Raw genomic sequence first — 18,258 nt, 5'->3', positions numbered from 1 at the left:
TAAGTTATTAGAGAAGTTTAGGCAAGTTAAAGATCAAATAGTGAACAGAGGAAACATGTTGTATATAACAGGGTTTAACAGTTCTAATAAAAAAATAAATTAAAAAAACAGTCAAATAGAAAAATAGACATGGAATATAAACACAATCACAGAAGAAATATAAACGACTAATACAATATTGAAAAGGCAATGGACAATGCTAGGAAAAGAGTGCAAATCAGAAAAATGAGATTCTTGTTATCACACATACGTTATTCAACAGTGCCAAACGTACGGAGAAAAAAAGAACACTTAAAACCTTTGATGTTGCAAAACCTCTCCATCAAAAATTCAAAATCACCTCACTGTAGAACACTACACATACATTAAAAAGAATAAGTGTATATATAGACATGAGATACTGTTAATTTAAAAAACAAATCACAGGACAACATTCACGGTCTGATACTATTTTTAAATTAGTATGTTTGTTTGGTTTGGTAGCCTATGACTAAAAAGGAATTTGAGAGAAGGCACAGGAAACTTTTGACAGCAGGTGCTCCTCAGGGAATGATACTGTGGTGATTGGGAGACCTTCTATGGGATTACTTTCTATCCTTCTGTATTAACTTTTCACAATAAATATGTTTCATCTGAAGTTTTAAAAAATGACTCTGATCAGGCCGGGCGCGGTGCCTCACGCCTGTAATCCCAGCACTTTGGGAGGCTGAGGCGGGTGGATCACGAGGTCAGGAGATCAAGACCATCCTGGCTAACATGGTGAAACCCTGTCTCTACTAAAAATACAAAAAATCAGCTGGGTGTGGTGGTGCTCACCTGTAATCTCAGCTACTCGGGATGCTGAGGCAAGAGAATCGCTTGAACCTGGCAGGCAGAGGTTGCAGTGAGCTGAGATGGTGCCACTGCACTCCAGCCTGGGTGACAGAGTGATGCTCCGTCTCCAAAAAAATAAAAATAAAAATGACCCTGATCAGAGACCAGGTGACTCCATTACACCTAAAAAGCAGAACGATTTTGAGATATGCCAAAGTCTAGGTGCAAATACTCTTTGCTTACAGGGCAAGGGAGCCCATGGAAGGACTCTGAAGGTATAGATCCAAGCCCTAACAAAATTGAAATATACAAAAAACTATGTTAAACAAATGTTAATTCATTTTTTAGATGGAAGTTTCAGTTTTCATCCAATTCACAAGACAGTGTATGAGCTGACAACCTCTCTCCAAAAAAACAGTAAAACACTGCATGTGGTGACAGAGGGTGAGTTCTGGTAACAGTAGTGACAGTGTCATTCAAATGAACCTTGGTATCTTAACAGGGCTCTTCCCTCATGATACTTACCAATATGCCTGTGCTATCCACTCACCTTTTCTTGCTCTGTCGCCCGGAGGCTCAAATAATTGAGAACTTGGGGCTCCAATACACTTAAGGACTCTAGCAGAGCTGGAATGAGTTTTGGTGCATGCGGTTTCAACATGGCTCCTGCACTTTTGCTGATCTTCACAAGGGTGTTAATGCTACAAACATATGGAACACAACTCCTGAGTCCTTTTAACAAAAGTGAGAAGACCTACAAATCTAACCATGAGGATGTTCTGCAGTTCACTGCATTAAAGCATATTTTCACATGGTTGCAGAGCCTGGTCTGGGCATTACTTTTTTTAACTTTTATTAAAGAAACTTTCAAGCATACATAGAGGTAGGTAGAACGATAAATGAAGTAGGAAAAGCCTACCTTCATTAATAGTAGGAATGAAGTTCCATGTATTTATTTATAGTAGGAATTTATATTTATAGTGAAATTTTATGGTAGGAATTTATAGTAGGCATGAAATTCCATGTGTTCTCCACCCAGTTCAACAATTAGCAACATTTGACCAATTTTGTTTCATTTATACCTCCTCCATACATACAGCCGCTATTCCCCCCTGCCACTGTATTACAGTCATGTGCTGCATGAGACATTTCAGTCAACAACAACAGACCACAATGTCCAGCAGTAGTCCCATAAGATCATACAAGAATACCTTGGGGATACTGCAGGTTCTGTTCCAGACCACCACAATAAAGAAAGCCACATGAATTTTCTAGTTTACCAGTGCGTATAGAAGTTTTGTTTACACTATATTGTAGTCTATTAAGTGTGCAATAGCATTATGTCTAAAATAAAGTACACTAGTTAACTTTAAAATATCTTAATGCTACTGATCATCTCAGCTTTCAGCGAGTCATTATCTTTTTGCTGGTGGAGGGTCCTACCTCAATGGTGATGCCTACTGACTAATCAGGGTGGTGTTTGCTGAATGCTGGCGTGGCTGTCGTAATTTCTTAAAATAAGTCAACAATGAAGTTTGCTGCATCAATCAACTCCTCCTTTCACAAAATACTTCTTTGTAGCATGAGATGCAGTTTGATAGCATTTTGCCCACATTAGAACGTCTTTCAAAGTTAGAGTCAATCCTCTCCAACCCTGTTGCTGTTTTATCAACTAAGTTTATGAAATATTCTAAATCCTTTGTGGTCATTTTAACAATGTTCACAGAATCTTCACCAGGAGTAGCTTGCATCTCAAGAAACCACTTTCTTTGCTCGTCGATAAGAAGCAACTCCTCTTCTGTTCAAGTTTCATCAGGAGATTGCAACAATTCAGTCACGTCTTCAGGCCCCACTTACGATTTCCACCACATATGCAGTGACTTTCTCCAATGACATCTTGAACCCCTCAAAGTCATCCATGAAAGTTGGAATCAACTTCTTCCGAACTATTAATGACATTTTGACCTCCTCCCATGAATCATGAATGTTCTTAACAGCACCTACAATGGTAAGCCCTTTCCAGAAGGTTTTCAATTTACTTTGCCCAGATCCATCAAAGGAATCACTATCAATGGCAGCTCTAGCCTTACAAAATATACTTCTTGAATAGTAAGACTTGAAAGTTGAAATTACACCTTGATCCATGGGCTTCAGAATGGACGTTGTGTTATGCTAACAGCCATGAAAACATTCATTTCCTTGTACCTCTCTATCAGAGCTTTTGGGTGACCAGGCACACTGTCAATGAGCAGTAATACTTTGAAAGGAATCTTTGGGGTTTTTTTTTTGGTTTGGTTTTTGTTTTGTTGTTATTTTTTTGTTTGTTTGTTTTTTGTTTTTGTTTTTTTAGCAGTAGGCCTCAACAGCGGACTTAAAATACTCAGTAAACCATGCTGTAACAGATAAGCTGTCATCCAGACTTTGTTGTTCCATTTCTAGAGCACAGAGCAGATTTAGCAGAATTCTTAAGGCTTTAGGATTTTCAGAATGGTAAATGAGCACTGGCTTCAACTTAGTCACCAGCTGCACTGGCCCCTAACAAGACAGTCAGCCTGGCCTTTGAAGCGTTGCAGCCAGGCACTGACTTCTCTCTAGCTAGGAAAATCCTACATGGTATCTTTTGCCAACAAAAGGCTATTTCATCTCCATTGAAAATCTGTTGTTGAGTGTAGACACCTTTATCAGTGATCTTAGCTAGATCTTCTGGATAACCTGCTGCAGCTTCTGTATCAGCAACTGCTGCTTCACCTTGCATCTTTATGTTATGAAGACAGCTTCTTTCCTTAAACCTCATGAGCCAACCTCTGCTAGCTTCCAACTTTTCTTCTGCAGCTTCCTTACTTCTTTTAGACTTCATAGAATTGAAGGGAGTTAGGGCCTTGCTCTGGATTAGGCTTTGGCTGAAGGGAATTTTGTGGCTGATTTGATCTTCTATCCAGAATATTCAAACTTTCTCCCTGTTAGCAAAAGGCTGTTTTGCTTTCTTATCATTTGTGTGTTGGCTAACATAGCACTTTAAACTTCGATTAAGAACATTTCCTTTACATTCACAACTTGGCTGTTTGGCACAAGAGGCCTAGCTTTCAGCCTATCTCAGCTTTCATGACATTCCCTCCTCACTAAGCTTAATCATTTCTAGTTTTCTATTTAAAGTAAGAGACAGGCAACTCTTCCCTTCATTTAGACAGAGGGCATTGTGGGGTTATTAATTAGCCTAATTCCAATATTGTTGTGTCTCAGGGAATGAGACATTTGAGAAGAGGGAGAGAGATGGGGAACAGCTGTTCAGCGGAGCAATCAGGACACACACAACACTGACCAATTAAGTTCACCATCTTAAATGGGTGTAGTTCATACAACTCCAAAACAATTACAAAATAACATCAAAGATCACTGATCACAGATCACCAAAACAGATATAATAGTAATGCAAAGTATGAAATACTGTGAGAATTACCAAAATATGACATAGAGACATGAAGTGAACAGATTTGTGGCAACCCTGCATCAAGCAATCTAACTGCACCATTTTTCCAACTTAATGTGTGCACAACCATGAAATCACCTAACGACACATTTCTCAGAAATATCCTTGTCACTAAGTGACGTGTGACTGCATTTGAAAGCATATCCCTTAACTAAACTTCACTATGAATATCTAAAAGCAAAGGCTCTTTATCATAATCATAATACCATTTTCACACTTTAAAAATATTAATGATTTTTTCATATCAAGTATCCAAATTTCTGTTTCATTAGCTTCTTAAACAGTTGGCATGTTTGAATCAGAATCCAAGCTCACTCACACATTGCAATCTACTGCATTTCTTAAATCTTTTTTAACAGTCTCCTCTCTCCTCTTTTTTTCTCCTTTGTCCTCTTTGATTGTATTCCAGTCATGTCATTTAACATGTTCCTCTTTCCCCTGTACAGATCTACAGGCTAAACTGAGTTCACGTTCAATTTTGTAAAAACACACACACACACACACACACACACACACACACACACACACACACACAAAAAGAATCCTTCCTAGGCAATGCTGTGTGTCCTATTCCTCCTATTCCATCACATCACCATGCACTGGTTGTCTTTTTGTGCTATAAGGAGTGATTGGTAGGTTCAGGTCTGGTTGCCCTGAATCATTATAAAGTTCTCTTCAGCCATTCACCCAGTGGATTTAGGGGCATCTAATGATCACTACTTAGATTATTTTACTGAGGAGAGCAAAAAGTGATACTTTTTTTTTTTTTTTTTTTTGAGACAGAGTTTCATTCTTGTTGTCCAGGCTGGAGTGCAATGGCACAATCTGGGCTCACCGCAACCTCCGCCTCCCAGGTTCAAGTGACTCTCCTGCCTCAGCCTCCCGAGTAGCTGGGATTACAGGCATGCACCACCACACCTGGCTAATTTTTTTTGTATTTTTAGTAGAGACGGGGTTTCTCCATGTTGGCCAGGTTGGTCTCGAACTCCCGACCTCAAGTGATCCGCCCACCTCGGCCTCCCAAAGTGCTGGGATTACAGGCACCAGCCACCAGGCCCAGCCAAAGTGACACTCTTAATTGCATCATGCCGTTGCATTTGTTAGGTGAGTCCTTCTAAAAAAAAAACTCTTTCATCAACTATCTACTTGCCATGAAATACCACTGGCAGTATTATTAATAATTTGTTCTACTCTTAAGAGTGAAGTAACAATGAAACAGATAAAGTTCCTAGACAGCACTGTAGTTTAAAAACAAACAAAACATACAAACTAGAATCCTACACTATTGGTTTTAACTTAAAGTAGCCATATATTATATCAAAATGTGTAAGTACATTTTTTGAATATTTCATCGTTGCAGGTGGTAAACAGCTTCTCTTAAATCTAATAATCTGTGAAATATTACTAAATATTATAATGAACAAACATGCTCCTGAGGACCTAGAGTGTAACAGGAAGATGTGCTTTTTGGGAGCAGAGGCTGATGACAACAGAACAACACGCTTGACTCAGAATGCTAGGCAAAAATAAGGTCTCATGAGAATGTTTCTGTGAAAATATTGTGACTCACAAGTTTTCACAAATGACCCAAGGGTCATTCTCCTAAACCTCTTTCTCCATATTTTCCAGAATCTAACCTTGAAAGAAACACAATTTCTAGGAACTGAGCAAATCCAATACATTCATTTCATCAACGGATGCACACCTGAGGGCTCGAACTTCCGTCACGGGGCTCATCATTCCTTTGTCCAGAAGGCAAGGCAGAAGGGCAGCGATGGTTCTCTGGCCAGCTGCTCCTTTGGCAGGGTCACACATTTTCACACAGACCTCACATACAAAGAGCATGGACGTTAGTGAAAGTGACCGCTCATCCAATAAAGAATTCATTTGACAAAAGACTTTCTACTTCACATATCCACAGGGAAGAATAAGTGAATCTACTTTCTCTGACACTACAGAGACACAGAGGAATGAGATCGGAGATTGAGTCCTAGGTCTGCCAAGAACTAAACAGAAAATTTGGTAACGCATTTCACTCTCTAAGCACTGGTCCTCCAATTTGTGAAATACAGAACAAAATAGATGATGATCAAATCAGAAAATATGTAAGAAAGCACTTTAAAAAAGGTTTAGGGCTGGGTGCAGTAGCCCGCGCCTATAAAGCCAGCACTTTGGGAGGCCGAGGCAGGCGGATTGCTTGAGCCCAGGAGTTTGAGACCAGCCTGGGCAACATGAAGAGTCCCTGTCTCTACAAAAAATACGAAAAATTAGCCAGGCATGGTGGCATACACCTGTGGTCCCAGCTCTCCAGGAGGCTGAGGTGGGAGGATCTCCTGACCCCGGGAGGTCGAGACTACAGTGAGTCGTGATCACGCCACTGCATTCCAGCCTGGGTGACAGAGTAAGACCTTGTCTCAAAAAAAAAATTTAAATAAAAAATTAAATAAAGAAGTTTTGAAGTGTTATCATCATCATCATCATCATCAATAACGCTGGGTCACAGCACAATATAGTGGTCAAGATCACATGTGAAACAGGAAAACACCTGTATTTAAAACCTGGTTTTACTACTTATGTGACCTATGGCAAGGTTTGTGCAACTAGAATGTAAAGTTCCTGATATATCACAAAATCAAGTTCAAGTGGGAGATAATTTAGTTTCAAAAAGCTTTCCAACCTCACAAATATGAAAGGTAGCTTTATATATAAACACAGCAAAAGCAAGAGAAAAGACAGGTGTTGCTTGATCTAACTGAGTGATGTGCTCTTCAGGGTTAAGTCGAAGTTTTATCTTAATTTCACCATTTAAAGAGACCACAGTATACTCTGTTCAACACACTAGCACTGCAGTGTTTACAGCACTCACTTTCTCATTCATTCTAAGAGTAGTGAACTACAACATGAAGCCAATTATACTGCAACTAAATGTCTTTTCCTATGACAGTAAGTAAATCATTGTCATGGTCACCCAGAACCCTGCCCCACTCCATTCCCAATGTAAGACGGGGTTTTCACCTTGCTCAGAGTTTTCAGAGCTAGTTCTGCTGCTTTTCGTACAGATTCCTAAAAATGACAAAAGTGTGACATCATACAAGTTAGAGAGTTTCACTATCATCTACTCTACAATTTGCAATTTAATTGCCTCAGGCCCTATAGAGATTGGTGGAAAATCTTACATTTCACATCATGTTAAAAAAATTGGTATCTCATCAGACTCTCTGCCCATCAAGGAACACATTACCATGCCATACTATTAATTTTTAAACATTAACTGTAACCTATTTTGACCTTAAAAAATTTAGCTATTAACAGTTGAGAAACTAAATGTATTATAAAAGTAAATACATAAAGATCTATGTGAGAATTCTGAAACACTTAAAAGCCTCCAATAAATAAAGCAAAAAGAAAGGTAAAACTGAAGTGCCTAATTTTAATGGTAAAATATCAAAATACCTAAAATTAAGATTGCCCAAGAAAAATTCAGAGGAATTGGCCACATTACTTGAGAATTAATTAATCCCATTTACAGAACTGATCAAAATACTGTTACTGTGTCCAAAACTGTTATTTGTCCCTAATCCAATAGAATCATGAGATCTCTATTGAAAGAAGGTATACAGCTTTTTTCCCTAAGTGTATTTAATTTAGATCTAAGGATACCCAACCTTGCAACTTCACAGACACATTAAGACTGAAACTTTGGGGGAAAACATTGGTCTCTTAAAATTATCTGGAAATGGAATTTTGACATACACAACATAAATATTTTAATAATTCCAATTTAACTTTTTGTATATATAAATGCTGATTTATTTCTATAATACCTTGATATCATCTTGTACTCTAAAAAGCGTTTCCCAAATTTCTGGAAGTTTATCAATGATGTCATCTAAGGGTCTTCCTCTCAATAAATCATTCAAAGCTAAACAGCTGAAAATTAAAATTTCATTTCAATATATGATGAAGAAGGTCAGTATTTTACTATGAAACATTTATACTAAAAAAGAATACAGATTCTGCCTCTAATTCGAGTTCTCATCCCCTCACCCCAAAACAGCAATGACTTCTCTCCAGGTCCCTCAAATATACCATATATATATGTAATTTACAATTATAAAATGCTTGTTTCCCACAACTATAATACAATCCCTTTGAGATGACACATCATTTTTTATTCACCAGTGTGCCCCCAAGGCCTAGCACACTGCCACGTACACACTGGGCACCGAATGAATCTAACTTGTATACAGAAATGCTATACTATAAAGTCATGACAATACAAAATACATCTTGGTGTCTACCAATTTAACAGGTAATCTTCAACTTCTTTGATTTCATACTTACATAAACTATGACAATTTAGGAAAATCATTGACCAAAGCTTAAACAGTTAAAGAAAAATAACTAATGTAGCCAACAAGAAATATGCTTTTTGGTAGTTTTTTGTTTTGCTTTGTTTTGAGACAGAGTCTCATCTCACTCTGTCGCCCAGGCTGGAGTTCAATGGCACAATCTCGGCTCACTGCAACCTCTGCCCCCTGGCTGGGTTCAAGCGATTCTCCTGCCTCAGCCTCCCATGTAGCTGGGATTACATGCACATGCCACTGGGCCCAGCTGATTTTTGTATTTTTAGTAGAGACGGGGTTTCACCATGTTGCCCACGCTGGTCTTGAACTCCTCACCTCAGGTGATCCACCCACCTCGGCCTCCCCATGTGCTGGGATCACAGGTGTGAGCCACCATGCCCGGCCAGCTTTTTAGTAGTTTTAATTTGTTCCTTTTGCACAAAGTATAAAACCTAGAAATTTTGAAGGGAAAATAATTCAGTTTTATTTGACTAAACTTATATTCCTAAAAATGGTACCTGGATTCTCGAACTCGCCACATATTGCTTGTAAGGTTCTTAACCAAATCTTGAAGAATTTCTTTCAAATATTTATCCACCTAATGAAAGCAAAAGGATAAAATTTAAAATGCAAAATCCATCAATAATCAAATTATTCAACTCTTAACCACACTGGTTAACCACACTTAACCACACTGACCATGTTTCTATATTTTACAGCCTCCATGTCTCTCTAGGCCACTCAGCCCACAAATCTCTTCCCACTTTGGTCACTATAAAGCTGCCAGGTGATCATTCTAAAATGTACGTTTGATGCTTTTATTTTCCTCAGTGCATGAGAATGAAGTCCATTCACCCAGGCATGCACACAAAGCCTTCCACGACTCATCCAGACCCAAAAGTACCATATTCTGTCTCACCTCCATTCCTTGGCACATGCCACCTTCTCCCTACAATCCCCTTCCCAGGTCCTACTTGCTTGGCTAACTCCTACTTCTTCAAGGTTCATATTAGCCATCCTTTCCCAGAGAAGATTAGCTTGGGTACTCTCCTCTCTGTTCCCACAGCACCTTCTGAAGAAGCATCACACAAAATCATACAATAACTGCACTATTTCACTATACTGGAGACCCTCAAGGGGGTCGGGTGCAGTTATTGTACAGGACAGTGCAGTTATTGAAGGACAGAGTCTCACTCATCGTCAGTGCAGTTATTGAAGGACAGAGTCTCACTCATCATCAGTGCAGTTATTGAGGGAGAGTCTCACTCATCATCAGTGCAGTTATTGAGGGACAGAGTCTCACTCATCGTCAGTGCAGTTACTGAGGGACAGAATCTCACTCATCGTCAGTGCAGTTACTGAGGGACAGTGTCTCACTCATCATCAGTGCAGTTACTGAGGGACAGAGTCTCACTCACCGTCAGTGCAGTTATTGAGGGACAGAGTCTCACTCATCATCAGTGCAGTTACTGAGGGACAGAGTCTCACTCATCGTTAGTGCAGTTATTGAGGTACAGAGTCTCACTCATCGTCAGTGCAGTTACTGAGGGACAGAGTCTCACTTATCATCAGTGCAGTTACTGAGGGACAGTGTCTCACTCATCATCAGTGCAGTTACTGAGGGACACAGTCTCACTCAACATCAGTGCAGTTACTGAGAGACAGTGTCTCACTCATCATCAGTAAAGTTACTGAGAGACAGTGTCTCATCATCAGTGCAGTTATTGAGGGACAGAGTCTCACTCATCGTCAGTGCAGTTATTGAGGGACAGAGTCTCACTCATCATCAGTGCAGTTATTGAGGGACAGAGTCTCACTCATCATCAGTGCAGTTACTGAGGGACACAGTCTCACTCATCGTCAGTGCAGTTACTGAGAGACAGTGGCTCACTCATCATCAGTGCAGTTATTGAGGGACACAGTCTCACTCATCGTCAGTGCACTTACTGAGAGACAGTGGCTCACTCATCATCAGTGCAGTTACTGAGGGACACAGTCTCACTCATCATCAGTGCAGTTACTGAGAGACAGTGTCTCACTCATCGTCAGTGCAGTTACTGAGGGACAGAGTCTCACTCATCGTCAGTGCAGTTACTGAGAGACAGTGTCTCACTCATCGTCAGTGCAGTTATTGAGGGACAGTGTCTCACTCATCAACAGTGCAGTTACTGAGGGACAGTGTCTCACTCATCATCAGTGCAGTTATTGAGGCACAGAGTCTCACTCATCTTTTTATCCCCAGTACCTTACCCAGTGCCTGGTTCATGACTGTTCAGAATGAAAGATGAGTTTTACTTTTTAAGCCTCTGTTCTGTTTTGATATACACTTAGCAACTTGGTAATAATGACAAAATAATGGTAGAATCAGTCTTATACCAATGCTGACATTCTCAAAAATTTACGGCTTTTCCACTTTTGTAGGTAGGAAAGGTTTTGTTATCCTTACTTACATGTAAGAAAACCAAGACAAAGAGGTAAATAACAAACTGATGTCTTCCTATGTCTGCTTCTCTCAACATTCTCCATGGATGATCTCATCCACACTTGTGGCTTAATCCTTTCACTTACAGAGATGACACTCGCGTCTCAAGGGTCTAGGCCTGTGTCCTGAGCTCAGACCTACAAAGCCCACTGGCCTACTAGATCTTGGCTGACCCAAAAGTGCCACATGTTCTCCTGGAGCAAGCAAAACTCACTGAGTCTTCAAAGCTGAACCCTCAAGTACCTACCACCAAGAATAGAAACATATTCAGCCTAGTACCAGACAGGAGAGACAGGAAGGGGCCACATTACGGGCAGGGACTTGTAAGACATAGTAAGGATCATGGAATTTATTTAAAGTGAGCTGTAAAGCTACTAAAGGATTTTAACCCAAAATGGCACAATCTAACTTGCATTTTTAAAAATTACTTTTGCTACTATGTAGATAATTAAATGAAGAACGGCAAAGAGAAAAAAAAGATGATGATGACCTATTCATCAGTAAAGAATTAGGGAAAGAAGAGAGTAGATTCAAGGAATACTTTGGAAGCAGAATCAACAGAATTTGCTACTAGATTCAACTGGGGGTGGTGGTGAGACACAGATCAAAATAAAGTATGACACCAAGTTTTCTGGCTTGGGCAAACAGGTAAACAGTGAGAGTAGAGGGGGAAGGTTATTTTTTAAGTCCTGTTCTGGGCATGTTGGGTTTATGGTATTCTGAAACAACACTGAAGTGAAATTTTCAAGTAAACAGTTACATATGCATGTCTAAAGTGCAAGTGACATCTGGACCAAAAGTGTAAGGTTGGGAACTTTCACAATAAAGAGGACATTTACATGCCTTGGAACTGATTGATATAGAGAAGGCTAGAGAGCAAAAGATACTCAGAGACAAGCCCTGAGAAATCTTAATATCTAAAAGTGGGATAGAACATGATTAACAGCCAGATGAGAGGAAACCAACAGAGAAAACAAAATGGCAATTGCCTGCCTCCTTGTCTGTCTCCCCAACTAACTGAATTCATTGGAGATGGGACTATGACCCATTCTCCATTCCATCAACAGTCCCTATCCACATTTACTATTCCATTTGTGTGAATACATAATCATTTCCTTAACCATCTTCCCGGTGGACATTTATATTGTTTCCCTTTTGGATATTTCAATAAATGTTGCCATACACATCTTTGATACCTTGGAAGAAGGAAGAAATCATGGAATGAAAGACAATTTATTTGTTTAAACAAGTAAGCATAAAAAGTAGAAAGGAAGATGGACACTGGGTTTAAATCCTATGCATGACCCTGGACAGTCTACAGTGTTTTCCTAACACAGGGGTTCACAGACACTTACCATGGATTTGTCAGTGACCAACGCATTCCAAATACTTGTCATGGCCTGTCGAATGCCAAGGTTGGGATCAAACTGGTAACGATAAAGTCGAGGAACTAGCTGAGGCAGAAAAGGAGCCAGCTGCTCTCCAGCTCTGGTAGCAATTACATTAAAACCAAAAGCAGCACCCTAAAAATAATAGGCTGAAGTGACTCAGATGCACCATTATAGTAAAATATTAACATAGCAAAAAATTCTCCCTCCAAACTTATGCCTAAATACAGCCTGATTTATTGGGCTTTCCAATCAATAGCAGCTTTGTGGGGTTCAGCTTTCTCATTAGGCACAGACTTTCACAAAATGCACTACATATCATTTGCCACTGTCTGCCAATGTAGCATGTTTGGTTTGCATGAAAAAAATAAATAATTGTCCAGTGATAGCAACTTACCTTCCTAGAGTTCCACATTGCATGATGGTTGGCTAAATTCATAAATTTATACACCAGATCTGGCTGGCTAAGATCACTTGCCAGAGAACAAAGTTCCTTGTAAGTAGAAAGGCCCTGACTTGGAAACAAAGAAAAAGAGGTAGGCAATAATATACTTCTCTCTCTCCAGCCTAAAAAATTACATCATCAATATTACTAGGACATATTAAAATCAAATTTTCACTCAATTTCTAATATTGAGTTATCACCATGGAGACAGAAAACAAGTTAGTAAGAATATAAAAAGTCACCTAATTCAACTATTAGCAATTCCTAAACCCCTCTACATTGCTGCTGATAAATGACCTAAATGCACCTCTAAGTCCATAGCCATGGTCCACTCACCACCTGGAGATGCAACTCAATAATTCTTCATTATGTTATGCATAATCTCACATGATCATAAGAGAGAATCATTGGAAGACAACATCTGTCTTCCCTAAGTCTTTTCTAAGCTAGACCACCCTAATTCTGATTGAGTCTTGTTAACTTTCCTCTGAACAAATAATATTGGCTCAAATATCTAATCGTTTTGTTATTTTGTAAAATGTAAGCACTTTTTTAAAAACTTAGAAGGAGTCTACAAGGAGAGTAAGTAGAATGAAAACAACTTTTGATGTGATAACAGTGTACTGTGGGGGAACGTCAACGATGGAACAAACTGCAGCTTTCTCCTGTTGCAGACAACAATGAAGCAGGCTCGTGTGTGACACCACAGCAAGGCCCTGCAACCAGCAAAGATTTGCCTAACGATCCGTAGAAATAAAGCATGATAAAATAAAGGCAGTCAAGCTCAAGGAATTTATTTTAAATGCTAAAGTAGTGGCCTCTAAGATAAGGCCACCCAAAACTAGCGGCAGTGGGTGCACCTAGCTATGCTTCCAGGTGTTCCGCAGGACTCAGCTGCCTGAGAGCTGACAACTGTTGGCCTAGTCAGTCTCCCACAACTGCCCTGAGAGCCCAACATCATGGGCTCCCACGCAGCAGCCCACCACCAATGGCTGGTGACAGAGAGGACATAAAGGGCCAGGCTCCATGCCTCAAAGCAGAACAACTCTGAAAGGCCACCTGTGCCAGCTCGGAGCTCCTCAAGAGGCTGGTATCCACTGAAACGATGGTAGCAGTTCTGCCCCTCCCTCAGTCATAGGCCCTATCCTGCTTCCCCATCCCCCAAAAGTGACCCCTAGGGCACTCCCCAGTAAATTTCCCACACAGAAATCTATCTCAGAGTTTGTTTCCCAGGACACTCAATTTAAGACATCAGCCTGCCAGGCACAGTGGCTCACGCCTATAATCCCAGCACTTTGGGAGGCCGAGGTGGGTGGATCTCCTGAGGTCAGGAGTTCGACACCAGCCTGACCAACATAGTGAAACCCCGTCTCTACTAAAATACAAAAATTAGCCAGGCGTGGTGGCAGGTGCCTGTAATCTCAGTTACTTGGGAAGCTGAGGTAGGAGAATCTATCGCTTGAACCCAGGAGGCGGAGGCTGCAGTGAGCCGAGATCACGCCACTGCACTCCAGCCTAGGCAACAAAAGTGAGGCTCCATCTCAAAAAAAAAAAAAAAAGACATCAGACTTTTTTCCATGTAAGTTTTCTTCTTCCACCAATAGATAACATTTCCTAAGAGGGTAGAAATCAACTTCATGACTGCTCTATTTACCAGACTAATAAATGCATATATATATTTAAAGATGTTTACCATTCAATGGGTTTAGCATACTCACCCATCTGGTGTTTTGCCAAGAGCTCCCCCTTGAAATACCACCGTCTCTCCAGAAACTTCATGTTTAACTCTAAACCAAAACAATAATCTCAATAAGCTTCAAGCTTTTCATACCAACATTCAACTAGCCAATATGATTCATTTACAAAGTGATAAAACTTCCTATCAAGCATTTACTGTGTACAAGATATAAAAGTCCTTTCCGGCCGGGCGCGGTGGCTCACACCTGTAATCCCAGCACTTGGGAGGCCGAGGTGGGTGGATCACTAGGTCAGGAGTTCGAGGCCGTTCTGGCTAACATGGTGAAACGCCATCTCTACTAAAAATACAAAAAATTAGCCGGGCATGGTGGCACGCGCCTGTAGTCCCAGCTACTCGGGAGGCTGAGGCGGGAGAGTCGCCTGAACCAGGGAGGCAGAGGTTGCAGTGAGCTGACATCGTGCCACTGCACTCCAGCCTGGGCAACAGAGCGAGACTCCAACACACACACAAAAAAAACAGCCCTTTCCAACAGGCTGCAAATTTTATAAAATGAATTCAGAATGAACAAATTAACAGATGAAAAAGACATTTCACATAATTTCCACTGAATTAAATGTGGTAGCACATGAAAAACTATCCTTCCTACAAGGGAGGCAACATAAAGCAGCAATCCCTTACACAGATGATTTCCCCTCACACTCTTCACGGGTTAGACTATGAATGATATGCAAGCTTCTTCTCCGTATCTTAACTTCCATTTAGCCAACAGTGATTACGGCATTTTTCTAATCCAATACATTAATTATCTGAGACCATTAAACTTTCGACGCTTGACCTAGTGGCATGCTCCTAAAGTTAACAGTATACCCTGGAATAATTGTGCTATCCACAGCACAACCATTATGGACTCGCAATTTAGAAAAGGCTTCATAAACCAAAAAATGGAAAGCCGAATCTTCCTTCTCCAGCATATTCCCACTATGTGTAGAGACTTCCTCTATGGGCTTGAATCTAAAATTTTCAAGTTCACCATACCTTTTGCCAGTCATAAGTGTTTCCACAAGTGTAGAAACCAATTCCTGTTGATCTTGTTCATTGCCTAGTTCATAAACCAACCCAAGGCCCTTTGATGCAACATCTTGGCTAAGTTCTACAAGAAAGTCAGACAAGATTGTATCACTTTAAAAAAAATTTTGTCTACTTGCTATGAAATCAAAATTTTTAAAGTTATGTTGACACTGACCCAAAATGATATCAAAGTAAAGATATAAAAACAGAATCAATATGCCTATTTTGTTAAAAATAATAATAAATCATTTCAGTGGACATGGCACCACACAAGTTACTGTAAATGAGAACCACATTCACAGAAGATCCAGTTCACAAATCTAGACAATACTGATGGACCTATACAGTGTCACTGGACAGTGCAGCGACAGATTATCCATGGGCTGTAAGTGATACATCAGAGATAAAACAGCCTCACAAGATCTCAATACACTCAGACCTAACTTTTAAAAGCCAATGCAAGGCCATATGTTTAAAACAAGTTATAAAACAAAGCTTAGTACTGAAAGATTTAACACATATACGTTCACTCTCTCCTAGCTTAAATCAGAGAGGAAAAGTAACCAGAGGTAGAAAAAAGCTATTAGGAGAGATACTAATGTTAAAGAAGGCCTCGGCTCCATTTTAAAATGCAGAGTTGAGGAACATGTTCTAATGTATAAACCAATAAATGAGAAAGAATCTAAGTTTCCTGTATCCTAACTAGAAATTTTGGTTTCTAAGCATTAACATAATGCTTATCCTTACTACTAACAAATAAGGTTTAATAATTGTTTTAATCGCACAGCTCAAGAAAGTTTTCTTTCATGTTCATTAATCCAGGTTTTTGAACATTTAAAATACAAGTTCAATTAAGTTTAGAAATCAAATATTAACCAACAACCTACCATCATTTTCTGATAGAACTGAAACAAACGCACTTTGAATTTCTTTAAGATGAGACTGAAAGAAGAAAAAAGGCATTAGAACACTGAAACTCTACCTCTTTGAGAGAATAAGAGTCTTGCTCTCACCGTGTACAAAATTTGTAGTCTTATTATCCAAGCCAGTTACAATCGCTGTTTTGCTCTCATCTTTACAGGTGGCCCAAATCACCTGGAGCTGCACCACTTACACGTAGTCTAACACATGCAAGCTGACCATTGCCCCAACAGAGCCTTCCTATCTCAAGCACTTCTGACTTTATTCCTTCAAGGCTAGAATCATCTTCCAGCCTATATACATCAGGCCACCATCCTTCATTCCTTCATGTACAATGTATTTCAAAATACCTACTACTGGTTAATGACCTTCACCCTCATATGCTTTCCTTGCTACTTATAATACTGTGGTTTCCAACAGGGCTGACCACATACAGCATGGCTCACCTTCACTTCTTTGTGGGTACTTAGCTTCCTGACAAGGGAAAGGAGCCAGATGCAGGCTGCTTGCCTCACGTGTGGGTTGGGGCTGATGATATGTTTATTTAAAATCACATCCAACACCCATGGAACCACATCATTCACTTTGGCTCCTGGGGAAAAGCAAAGAAAAATAACAAAGAGTTAAAATAACATAGTTTCCTGAAAAAATTAAATTCAAATCAACATTTACTCAACAGAACAATCCTATATAAAAATCTAAATGGCTAAGGTGTTTAAAGTTGCTGAAGGAATCAATAATTATTCACTCTAGAACCTAGTGTAAACAAAATTACATATCAAAGGTACTCGAGTAACTTTTTAGTTCCTGAGAATGAAAACTTATCCCTAATCTCTCTAGTGTCAGCAATTTTTGTCTACTAGATGTTTCTCATCTTCCATCTAAAAACTAACAAACTTATTTTGCACTTACTTTCCTCCTCCAGCTACCATACTGTTTTTCTCCTTTCCTTTATTACTCCAGGGTTTCTCAACCTCAACACTACTGACATTGTGGCTGGATAATTCTTTATCATACAAAGCTGTGCTATACACTGCACGATGTCTAGCAGCATCCTGTGCCTTCACCCACTAGAGACCAGTGGCACCCACCCTCCCCAGTGTCTAGACATTACCAAGTGTCTAGGGGCAAAAATCTCATTCCTCCAGTGACAAACCAATGATTTACATTAAGACCCTTCAAAATAGTTGTTTAAACTCATGTTCAAACTTTGCTCTTCTCTTTTTTGAGCCCACTCCAAATCAGCCTTTTACCTTCTCTTCTCCATAGAAATTAGTCATAGAAATCACGAATGACTTTCCTGTTGCTAAGTCCAATGATGGTTTCTCAATTCTCACTTTAGTCGATCTATTGGCAGTACATGACATGGTCAATTCTCCTCCACCCCTTGTCCCTTCATAACTCCTCACTGATCACATTACTCCAGTTCTCAGAGTCAGAATCCCTTCTTTTAATTCCTGTAACCACAACTCTAGCTGCCAGCAGTTCTGCTATCTGGGCATCTACAATTACAAAACCAACAAGTCCTTACTAGATTCCCATAATATGCCCAGGATATTATGTAGAGATGTTAAGACGGCTAAGACCTGGGCCCTAACTGGCTTCTCAA

General features: G+C 39.8%; 1 protein-coding gene across 6 annotated transcripts in view; it reads right to left on the bottom strand.

Moving 5' to 3' along the window:
- Positions 1–18,258, bottom strand: part of ECPAS (Ecm29 proteasome adaptor and scaffold) — a 124,280-nt gene that overhangs the window by 16,499 nt on the left and 89,523 nt on the right. For all 6 annotated transcript variants that reach the window (XM_034967978.3, XM_034967977.3, XM_055117736.2 and 3 more), the window contains 11 exons: positions 17,096–17,241; positions 16,616–16,670; positions 15,696–15,810; positions 14,680–14,748; positions 12,914–13,031; positions 12,484–12,651; positions 9,165–9,244; positions 8,125–8,230; positions 7,316–7,363; positions 6,006–6,127; positions 1,364–1,514 (listed from right to left, as the gene is read on the bottom strand). In XM_034967978.3, coding sequence (XP_034823869.1) covers positions 1,364–1,514; positions 6,006–6,127; positions 7,316–7,363; positions 8,125–8,230; positions 9,165–9,244; positions 12,484–12,651; positions 12,914–13,031; positions 14,680–14,748; positions 15,696–15,810; positions 16,616–16,670; positions 17,096–17,241 — 1,178 coding nt within the window. The remainder of the gene's footprint in view (positions 1–1,363; positions 1,515–6,005; positions 6,128–7,315; positions 7,364–8,124; positions 8,231–9,164; positions 9,245–12,483; positions 12,652–12,913; positions 13,032–14,679; positions 14,749–15,695; positions 15,811–16,615; positions 16,671–17,095; positions 17,242–18,258) is intronic.

The sequence above is a fragment of the Pan paniscus genome, chromosome 11 (assembly GCF_029289425.2).
Source record: "Pan paniscus chromosome 11, NHGRI_mPanPan1-v2.0_pri, whole genome shotgun sequence".
Lineage (NCBI taxonomy): Eukaryota > Metazoa > Chordata > Mammalia > Primates > Hominidae > Pan > Pan paniscus.
The sequence above is the reverse complement of the archived record's forward strand: the minus strand, read 5'-3'. Positions and strand labels throughout refer to the sequence as shown.